The 11,702-nt window shown below is 38.7% G+C and overlaps 1 protein-coding gene across 1 annotated transcript in view; it reads right to left on the bottom strand.

The window, feature by feature from the left end:
• CC2D2A (coiled-coil and C2 domain containing 2A) overlaps window positions 1-11,702 on the bottom strand; it is a 159,981-nt gene that overhangs the window by 125,311 nt on the left and 22,968 nt on the right. The window contains exons 5-6 of the mRNA XM_006144894.2: window positions 10,008-10,096; window positions 9,585-9,686 (exon numbers count right to left, since the gene is read on the bottom strand). Of these exons, the coding sequence (XP_006144956.1) occupies window positions 9,585-9,686; window positions 10,008-10,096 (191 nt within the window). The remainder of the gene's footprint in view (window positions 1-9,584; window positions 9,687-10,007; window positions 10,097-11,702) is intronic.

An 11,702-nucleotide genomic window follows, 5' to 3' on the forward strand; every position in this document is an offset into this window, starting at 1 on the left:
TAGAAAATGGTCAGATATGGAGGATCTATTGCTGAGTGAAGTAAGCCAGGCTATGAAAGAAAGATATTGTATGTATCCACTCAATATATACCGACTATCCCCACTCTACGGTAGAGAGCAAAAAATTGGAGGATATAAAAGCAGTGAAGGTACTTAATGAGAATAGGACAGTGTGGAATGGGGAAGGTGAAGAGAAGAGGATAGAGAAAGATAGCAAGTGAACAATAGAGAGGCAGGACGTTAGTGAGAAACAGACATGGCTTATTAACTGTTGATGATGACATGTATAGTATTCTCAACTGGACTGGTCTGAGAAGTATTTCATGATGGGTAAAGTCTTTTTACAAGCAAAATGAGAAATAGCGATTGACTGTTTTAAAAAATAATTAGAATAATAATAATAATGATTGGGAAAAACATAGAAAAGATATTGAACGTTGAAGCGGGGAGATTAATGTCTCTGTATTGACTGACATGCATGGCATTCTCTTTTGAAAAAGCAATGTAATACACTGTAAAGTTATATGTAATCCAATATAATATAAAGATTATGATGATAATAATAAAAAAAAAAGTATGTAACCAATTCAATTGGTTTTCTACCACATTTCTTCACTTTCGTTTTTGTACATCACTTTCTCATTCCTGCACTTAAATACCATGTGACCATGAAGCTATCTGGAGTTGCTTGCAAGTCAGTCTGGGAAACTTCCTGATTCGAGTGGTGGTACGATTTGCTCAGTTAAACTCCACTGAACCAAACTACCAGGAAGCATTCTCTTTTACCGTTTTTGGAGTCTAAAGTGGGACCTGAAGTAGAGCGTCCAGTGACTGCCCTCCCCAGGAGCAGTGAGGAGCCAGGTGAGGAGCCCACTGGACCCTGTGTTGTCCATGGCTCTCTCATGGCAACTGGGGATTGTGGGTAAGTTCTCACTCACATTTGAGCTCCTTGGACATGTTTTTGGAGCTCTTTGAGTTTATTTGAGCAAATTTTGGTCTGAACTAGGTTGTGAGTTACAAGAAACTGGACTGGGTCTGAAATTGGGTAGGATCTGATAATTAACTGGATTGGATCCAGTTGACTGACTGGGTTACACAGAAACCAGCAGTAAGTAGCCATTACTGTGGCAGATACAGCGAGATTAGATTAAAAGAAATTCACATGAAATTTTATTTTCAACATCTTAGTTTCTTTTTCTCTTCTTTTCTGTTTTCTTTTTTGCAAGCTTAGCTAGAGGAAGATCATTGGCTAAATAGATGAAGAAGAGCTCAGAGCCAGGGTCAAACCAGGATAAATTATTTTCCACTTAGGTTTTTCTTGGCTAGAAGAGACTCAAAGCTTATGTAAAAATAGAATTCCTAATTCTAGAGATCTAAGTACTTCCTGGAAGCTACAAGATTTACAAAAGTGATGAGATCTTATTAAAATGATTTAAAATTACTATGGCCATTATAAAGAGTATTCTATATAAACAAAACTGTTCTTTAAAAAGCATAATTAAAATCAAGGTCTCCCAGTGTAGGTCCACCCAGGGAAGCCCACTGATATGCAGAATTTGCTGAAAGATTTAATTTTTTCAGTCTCCTTTAAGACTTTATGAAAGATAAATGATATGCTGAAGTGACATAAAAAAATTCTACTGAAGTTTTTCTTTCTTACTAGCCTTCCCCAAAGCAGAAAGAAAGCTAGATAAAAGGTTTATTAAAAGGGTTTAAAATACACCTACAGGTCAAACTGGGTTGTTCTTTGTTCAGCGATATCTGAGTGATATTTGCTCTGAATTACAGGCATAAGAAATACTTTCTTTGATTTCATCATTGGGTTCCAACTAAAAACCAGTAATTAATTAAGCAACATGAGGAGTATAAAAAGTCATATATCAATTAAATTGGATTTCAAAAACCCAACTTTCTGGCAATTTAGCCTTTTATTTAAAAAGCTTGGAAAGGGCCCTCTGACCCCACAGTCGGAATTCATAGACTTAGCCTTCAAGGTCTTTAATAACCGTGATAAGGACAGGCAAATAAAGAAAAGGGCACAACACTGGTAACAGTCTCAAGAACAAAAGGAGGCCTTCCAAATGGCGGCCTCTGCAATTGAAGGAGTGTTTCAGGCTCAAGAGGGATTTACTCAAAGGCCCACAACAAACCACAACGAGGAGGACCGCTGGCCTCCTCCAGACCTTGGACTGACATTGAACTCCAGACCTTGGACTGACATTGAATCTGGCTCTACTGAATAGGCCGAGCCTTCGATAACTCTCTGTCACCAGTAAGTTAACTGGTTTCTTAGTTGATACTGCAGCCACTTATTCCTGCTCTTCCTAAGTTTGCGGGTGCCTTGACTTCTTCACTTATTTCCATCCTAGGGGTCAAAGGGAGGCCACAATGTACCTTACAGACTCCAAGGGTATTTTGTGCTCTGGGAGATCAAGACTTTGCTCATTTCTTTCTAGTAATTCTCAGTTGCCCTAATCCCCTCTTAGGATGAGATCTTTTGTTTGCATATACATATGTGTGCGTTTCTGAACTTGTAGTTTGTTGTATGTTACGTAGTCAAAGTCCTTGAGAAATTCTCTTCAGTTAGGCTTATGAGTAAATAAGAGCGCTCATATGAATTCATCTAAATACTTTTCAAGTTCATGTGACAAGTAAATTTTTTTTTAAGAGAGAAATTTGTTTTGCTACAGGGTGCATGTGTTCACTGGAGAAGCAGAGAGACAGAAAGCAAGAAATCACCCCCCAGGAGGGATGGCCACACCATCATTCCTTCTTCTCCATTCTCCTCTCAGGATTTTGGGCATGCACACACATGAGCCCAGCATGAGTTTCAAGCTGCTGGGTCTAGCACTTGATCTATGGTTGACTACATGGGAGTCCAGTGCCATAATCACTATACCACTTGCTGACCCTGACAAATCTTTTAAAAAGGAATAATTTAATAGATGAAGATCTTCACAATTTCCAACGTATATTTTTGTACAGGTTTTTACTGTTCAGATATCATCTGTCCTAATAATGTTGCTTTAATAAAACAGCTGACATTTAAGTGTTACATGTAGTATGGTAAATATATAATAATATGCCATAAAAATAATTAATGGAGAGAGATTAATGGCTTATTTTCCTAGTATCTTGGTTTTTACCAGCAGTGAAGGCATAATGGCTAAAGAAAAAAATTAAGTGATGGTAAATGAGATAGTTCAGATAACTTAAGATCTTAAAGTTGAATTTAAGATATCTATATCTAAGTCACCTTTAAACAAGTTAACATATGCTAATAGAAAATTTGAATTAATCTACAGTTTTGCTTTTTAAGTTTTACAAGAGTCAGTCTATATATAATAGTATTATTGTTAGGTAAAATTGCTATTTACAAAGATACTTAAAAATCCAATGTTATAAGCTGATATTTAAAAGCTATTGGTATATGCTAAAAGTTAAAAATTCTGATTAATATATTTATATGTACTTCCAAAAATGTCTTGGGGAAAATTCCACATATTTATAAATATATCTCCTTTAAGTCACTACATTTTTTTTTCTTTTTTTTTGGAGAGTTTTTTGCTATAGGGTGTGTGCGCTCACTGGAAAGACAGAGACAGAGAAACAGAAAGTGAGAAATCACCTCCCGGGGGGGTGTCCACGCCGCAACCCCTTCTCCTCCATTTTCCTCTCGGGATCTTGGGCATGCATACATACATGCCTGGCGTGAGTTTAAGCCACCGGGTCTGGGACTTGAACCACGGTCGACTACATGGGAGTTCAGCGACATAGCCACTATGCTAACTGCTGGTCCCAAGTCATTAATGTTTTTTACAGAGGAAAATGTACACGATTAAACGTATAACTTGAGCCAGTTGCATAGACTGCAGCTGTTCAGGATTCTGTTCAGAGAAACTCAAACATGGTTCAAATCCCAGCCCCTGCACACCACTTGAAAAGGGCATATGTATGCACACTCCCAACCCCCCCCAATACTATTTAAAAAGGAGGAAAAGGGATTACTATGTTACTATGTGGCAATTAAGAATCTGCATAACAACCCTTACCTATGATCATCCTTTATCTCTGTTATATGCCTTTGAAATATAAACTTTCTACCTTGTTTAACCTATAAATTGTACCTGCTGAATAGATACTTAGGGTTAGAATAATTAATGGCAAAATTAATAATTAAAAAGTAATGCTAAGATATTTATTATTAAGCATAAGTTAAAGTTTATATTCTTAGACATCTTGTTTTTATATGGTTAAAAAATCTAATCATATTTGAGTAGGTTGTTCCAAAATAAATAAATAAAAAGTGCAGGGCTGCTATTGGGATAGGCAGGGATAAGTACCTGTGGACTAGAGGAACAGGAGTCAGCTCCATGCCACCCACCACTCAACAGAAACCAAGTCTTGAGAGACTAGATCTTGCAAATAGGAAAGGAAATTTATTTCAGTGAGGCCAGCACTGGGGAGAAAAAGTTGACCAGAGTCCATGACCACTTATGCCTTGCTGGACAAGATGCAGGATGCTTGTAGATGAAGGGGGCCTATGCACGCATACACAGAGAAGTAAAAGTTATTCTTTGTTCTCACAGATGCAGAGGAGATCTCATTGCATGAGGGAATCAGTCACAGCATTAAGGGGTTTTCCTTCCGGGCAAACAGGGAGGAAGGACCTGTTTTAGTTCTCGGCAAGGGGCTTGAAGATTAAGCAATGACTGACAAGACTGCAGAAGCCAGGTGGAGCTGCTCCAGACAACTCGTAGGTCCTCGATACAGGTAGCTTTGCAAGTGCTCGGGCCCTTACACATGAGGGGATTAACGGATCTTTACCCTCTTTGTTTCCAAGGACAGGTACCCATAAGGACTCAGCAGGGCTAGTACTAATTTTCACTAGTTAAATATTAGGTTCCTTTCGTTATGAGATAGGTAAAACAATTGGGTTCTATAAGATTCATGGTAACATATTAAAGATAGACGTTCCTAAAGTTTGATCTTTGGTTCTTTTATGGCCCAGTTATAGGACTAGTGACCAAAAGTGGTGAAAAGTAAATCTTGTAAAAGAAGTTTTATATGTGGTCAAGGTTGTCTAATATTAAAAGAAATTATAAGTTTTTTTTTTTAAAAATTATGACATAAATATCAAGAGTATTACAGCAATACATATATAAAAGTATTCAAACAAGGTTTTTTATAAATCTACTGATTTGCTCAATAAAAATGAAAAAATTGCAAAAGGGTTTACCTTTGATAATTAAAAAAAAAGGTTCTATGTTTGTCTCAAGATAATTTTTGTGTTTTATGCTATATTTTATTATATCTTTGTTAACAAGACAGTGAGTTAACCCTTTTTTATTACTAAGGTACTTGGGGAACATTTACCTTTCTTTTTCTGCTGAAAGTTAAGTCAAGTATTTAAGTTTTTCACTATCTTTGACAATGTTCCCCCAAATCAAATTCTAAATTAAGTTTTTACCTCAAAATAACTTTTGGATATTACAGAGGGCCCCACAACATCCAAAAGACATGTTAGAGCAAATCAGACTACTTTAATATGTTAAATGAGATGGGAAACACTATCAAATTGAGTAATTTTAATTTTATTTCCTTTACATTATAAGATTATATGTATGGATATGTTATGTGTATATGCGTATGTGCGTATGTGTGTATTTATACATGCACTATGTTCCAAAATGATTTGAGATTCCTAGAAATCTACAGTGTGATATTATCAGTCATGCTGTAGGTTATTATGTTAAACTGGTGCATGTCACAGATACAGTCAGATTTCTTTGTCAGTTGTAAATTCTTGTCAGATCTTTAACTATGGTTGATTCAAGCCTTATTGTCCATGGTTAACTGCTTTGTTTGATGCCTTTCTAAAAAGCTATTTTCAAATGACCATGATCTGAAAGTGTTATGTCTTTAAGGAAATGCATAAAAAGGATGGAAAGAGGATATACTCTTGTACATACAGGTTTCTGAAGATCTGACTATTAAACTGGGTAAAAAAGCTTTCCAGCTTCTATAAAGTGATTGGTTGTCTAAACTGCTAAGTCAACCATTAAGTAGAGTCAAAATTAATGAAAAGCAAGAAAATGTTCTGACAGGATTGCACACTAAGACAGCTAATACCAAAATGGCTAAGCTATGCATCACTTCCTGGGCCTTTCTCTAAGATCAAATGTAAATTGTTAAGGTCTATAATTTAAGTGAATTCCATAAGATTGACCTAACTCAAATTAGTGTGACAATCTATTTAATAAGCAATGCTGTGCATCTAAATTAAAGAGGAAAAACTGATATAAAAGAATGCAAATCCAGTGTTCAGCATAGACTCATGGAGAGCCTATGAACAGTGCCTAGTTCTTCCCAACTCCTCCTTAGAACTCTCATTTAAAACCTCGACATTCCATGCCTCATAAAATAGGTAAAATGATACAGATTATATATATATATATACACACACACACACACACATATGTGTGTGTATGGTTAAAAAACTCTCTCTATATATGTAAATATATATATGTATGTATATATATGTGTGTGTGTGTATGTATATATATATATATATAAACTATAAATATAATTAAGGAAACTATATAGTGTTATTAGTACAGTGACTACTCTAACATTGCTAAAATGTCTTAGAGCCAATGTTCAGTCTGTCAACTTGATATTGAAAAGACAATAAAAACTGCAGGTCTTTTTAGTAAACTACTCTATTGGGTTGTCAGAAAGTCATGATGCATCTTGCATAGAGAAGACAGAAGAATGCCATGACTTCCAACAGCCCAGCAATACGCCACTTCAGTGTGGTAAAGGGATTTACTCGTTGCCATTTTCATTGCTTATTTTTAGTTGTGTAGGACCTTTCCCATAAAGGAAGGCAATGCTGTGACAATATTTAAAAGGTTATTAGAAAATATGTTTCTCTCATGAGACATTTCTGGAGAAATCTGAGGTGACTAAACCCTGCCAGGCTTTAATACATTATGCCAAAGTGTATTTTCACCAGGTAAGGGGTGCTGTTTGTTATTTACTGGCTGAAGACAGTCAAACCCTTCATGGTCCACAGTTAGGGTCTTTGGGAAATGACACTAGAGAAAGACTGCTCAGGAGCCCTGTTGGAAGACATCATACCAAATTCTTCTCACCACTGATGCCGCAGTAAAGCTTCAAGACCTTGAAATCTGGGTTCACAACTCAGAAGGACTACTTTGGATTTTTAAAACTTGCACCTATTCGGGACTGTAAGGTAAAACAGGCCAGGAAAACTTACTCCTTGGAACAGGCATCTTAGACACAGACAGCCCTGTCTAATATCAACAAAGACTACTCTGTCATCATGAAACTTTATGTTGTCTCCTTCTCAATTCCTATTGCCTTAATTCCTTCTTCTTCCCCACAGGAAAATCCCAGGGACCGTAATCAGTGGTTGACTGTAATGTGAGCTTATGTCCCAGCACAAAACCAGAGTAATTGTTGGGTTTAGGAGCTAATGTAGACAAGCTCAGGAAACAATTCCTCTGATGCCTGTGCCTCTCTGTTTCAAAGTCACCCTAAAAACTCAGAGGAAGAGTAAAAGACTATTTTTGATATTTTTGAAAAGATAAGTTAGTTTACAGTGAGAATAGATTTCAGTAGGGTTCCTGGAGATTCTGTCGGCAATAATGGCATATCAGTTGTATTTAAAGCTTATCCATAAACAGGAGAGAATTTTCAAATTTGGTAGTCAAACAGATCTCCTAGGGTTTCAGGTGGGTAAAAGCCACCCTCCAAAAGGTAAATTATTAACATACAAGCTAGCAAAAACATTTCATGAATTATTACATAGCTTTAGATCTTTTTGTCCAAGTTAGGGGATTACGTTTGATACTGAACAAAGCTAAACACTGTACCTATCCAGGTACACTAAAGGAACAGGTGACTGACAGACATCCTAATGGTGACATAAAAGGCTTGGGTTTTCCAAGATTTCTAATATTTCCATTTCTTGTAATAGGCCTCTAGGTTATTCTGGTTTCTATCACTAGACTACCAAAGATGAATGGAAGCTTTGGTTAAGGAGCACAGTCTGGGTTTTGGATGTTAACCCACCTAGTGGTCACGTTAGTCCTCCTGGTGTGCTGTACCCTCTACATGTTTGGAATGCAGACATCCATCAAGCACTGAAGAAATCTTGCCTCAACTAGATCAGCAAGAACACAGAAAAGGAATTGTTCAACTTGTGTCACACTGTGACTTATGAATTCCATGCCAGAGAACAGAGAAAACGTCTGAATTCTATGTTGAAAGCAAGAAAATGTCATTTATGGTGGTGACAGAGAGTGGTGCCAATGTCCAAACTTTTAGGCAAATACTCAAAATTGAGAGGCTGACCAAAAGGGTAAATTGTTACAAAATATTAGAAAAGTCTCCCTACTCCTGTTTTGGTTTCCATAAATAAATGGCAACTTCATTTCGAAGGCTGCTTTTTGGTTGGTTGCTAGGTTACAGCCAATCACACCAGCTAAGCTTCAGTCAGTCACAGGTATCTTACCCTTTAAACTGTGTTGATGCAAACAAACTTTGCCCCAGTCCCTTCTCCTCCAGTCACCTCTCGGGATTTTGGACACGTACTCACATGTGCCCAACATGAGTTTTAAGCCACCGGGTCTGGGACTTGAACTGTTCTTGACTATGAGGGAGCCCAGCGATGTAACCGTTATGTCACCTGCTGGTTCTGCTGTCCCAATCCAATTGTTTTTCTACCTCGTTCCTTCACTTTCGTTTTTGCATGTCACTTTCCCTTTCCTGCACACATTGCTTTCCCTTTCCAGAACTTAAATACAGCATGACCATGAGGCTACCCAGAGTTGCTTAGAAGTCAGTCTGGAAAACTTCCTGATTTGAATCGTGTTAATATAAGCTCAATTAAACTCCACTAAATTTAAGTTTTGGGAAGTTTTTTCTTTTAACATAAGAAACCATGGACAACGAAACATAAGCAAGGTTGTAACCTTCTCTATAATCATGCACTATGTTGCCAGTTTGGGATAAGCAGAGGCAACAGTTTATAAGAGCTCATTATAGAAAAAGTATCATTAAAAAAAGCTATTGCTGTCCTGCAGAAATATCCATAAAACTATGGTTCTTTGTGTCAACAGTTAAAGATAATCGAAACAACAACAAAACCCAAGTGGGTCAGACTTGGCAACCGTTCACTGGGCCATCGACTCAATGAGACAGACTGAAATGTGATGTAGCTGGGATCAAATCCTGAATCTTCCGCATACATCATTTTTGAAATGGAATGACTTCACAGCCTCTCAGAGCCTCAGTTTCTTCACCTGTCCAATGTAAATGAAAATCACAATACCCGTTGTGGAGGGGTACTGTGATAGTGAAGTGCTATCGCATGGGACGAACACTTGGCAAAATGCCTGGCACACGACAGTACCCTCCAAATAGTGCCTCTTACAATCATTAATAAGTATTTAACACCTCTTCTGCGTATAGCTCTATTCTAGAAACTTTTGTTGGGAATTTGACATCCTGCTTCACCGTCTTTGACCACAGCGTAAAAATGGTTCCTTTCTCACCTCAGTGCCAAATTCAGTCTCCGACTCTTTCTCACTTGGTCTTCGTAAGCGCCTGGGCTGTGGGGTGGGAATTTCCTGCAGCAACACACTTTCTGCTTTGGACTAAAAAGTCAAACAGATAATTACTGCGACATAACATCACGAATACTGTGAAAACCTCAGTGATCATCTCATTAGGGAATAATCAGTGAAAGATGCATGCTATGTCTCTAAGGGGTAAAAGTGATGTTGTTTAGAAAGCATTACATTTTGAGGCATAATTTTTATTTATGTCAATGCAAAATACAACATTAACATTTAAAACTTGAAAGATGCATTGAACGGTATCCCAATCTACGCAGTAGGGAGCACACAGAGCAAGCCAGACAAAAGCCAGGAAAACACGATCAGCACTGAATAGAATATTCATGCGGTTTCTCTCACCCGTGCAGCTTGTAATTTCTCCCTCATGCGCTCCCTCATGGAAAACTCTGCAAAGCCTGTTCTGGAAGCTGAAGGGATTGGAGGTAAGCCTAAAAAAATAAAGGGAAATGATTTTAAAACATTTATTTTCCAAAGGGAAGATTAGATTCAAAAAAATAATGAGAGAATGTAATTTTATTTTGCAAACTCAGAACCTCACATAAACAAACGTGAGATAATGCCAACAACTGTTCTTTTGATGTAATTAGTCCAAGTCTTGGCTTCTTTGAGACTGACAGCAAAAACCTTGGTCCTGCCAGGGGCTGTCCCTAAACTTAACAAAGGATAAGATGAATGACACTTGACTATTTGAGGCACACAAATACTTGCCAATTTAGCTGCCATTGGGAAGAGGGTCCCAGATTTGTTGACTTGGTCAGGTGAATGGTTGGCTAATGAGTCTGAAGTCATGGTTTTTTTTTTTTTTTTTGGAGAGGTTTTTGCTATAGGGTGCACGCGCTCACCAGACAGACAGAGACAGACATAGAGACAGAAAGCGAGAAATCACCCCCTGGGGGGGATGGTCACGCCGCAATTCCTTCTCCTCCATTCTCCTCTCGGGATCTTGGGCACGCACGCACACGCACCCGGTGTGAGTTTTAAGCCACCGGGTCCGGGACGCGAACCGCGGTCGACTACGTGGGAGTCCAGCGACACAGTCATGCTAACTGCTGGTTCCCAAGTCATGGTTTGACTTTGAACAGCACCAATAACTTCAGTCAGAGAAACCTTTTGCACAGGCCCAGGTTGAAGTGTGGGCTACATTATAGAGACAACAAACATTTTGTACATACTGTTAAATATGTAAGTAAACATCATGAACTGCCAGGGTAGCTACTGAGTTAGGCATGGCAGTACATGTATTGAATGCATTTTCTCATCAGTCTTCATGCCATCTCTGCTAAGAGTGTAAGAGTGCCCAGATATTACCAAAACCAGGTGGTGAAGACGGAGACTCTGGGGCCCTGCATGATAACTGACTGGCTCTATTTTGTACACACCTGGGATGTGGTTCCAATTTTACACTCCTCAATGCTCTGAACAATTACCAAAGAGGTGGAAATAACATAGAGTCCTTAAGGAACCAATGTTCATGAAGTTGGGGCAAAATGCCTGCTCTCGAATAAAGGAGATCAGACTGCAGACAGAGTTTGGAGTCAGGAAGCCTCTGATGTCACATGAAATCTCGACTATCTTCTCCAAGAGGTGCAACATCTGGAAGAATGTGGGGAGAGGAGGGAGTGAATGAAAATAGCATGTTCAGAAGCTATACCTTAGGTTGCAGAGGGGAGTGGGCAAGGCACCAGCAACCTGAGCTCAGATGTCCCGGTATGAGATAATAAGGAAATGGAGTCGGTGGGAGTCAGTGAGAGGCCACAGAAAGAAAATTCAACAGGCAACTGACAGGTGTGGAGCAATGGCTCGCACCACCAGCAGTGTCTCTGGGCACTTATTATAGACACGAATCCTCACGTCTTGCTCCAGACCTACAGGATCAGAATCTGACGGTGCAGCCCAGTGATCTGAGCAGCTTGAACACTTCCAGTCGGAGGACCCTAAACTAGAGAAAGAAGCAGCAGTGAAGGTATCTGAGATTTCACCTCAGAAGCTCAGGGATCGGCTGTTACCCGGGGGGGAAGAGAAGGGACAGGGGGA

This window comes from Tupaia chinensis, unplaced genomic scaffold (assembly GCF_000334495.1).
Source record: "Tupaia chinensis unplaced genomic scaffold, TupChi_1.0 Scaffold000138_1, whole genome shotgun sequence".
In the NCBI taxonomy this organism is placed as follows: Eukaryota; Metazoa; Chordata; class Mammalia; order Scandentia; family Tupaiidae; genus Tupaia; species Tupaia belangeri.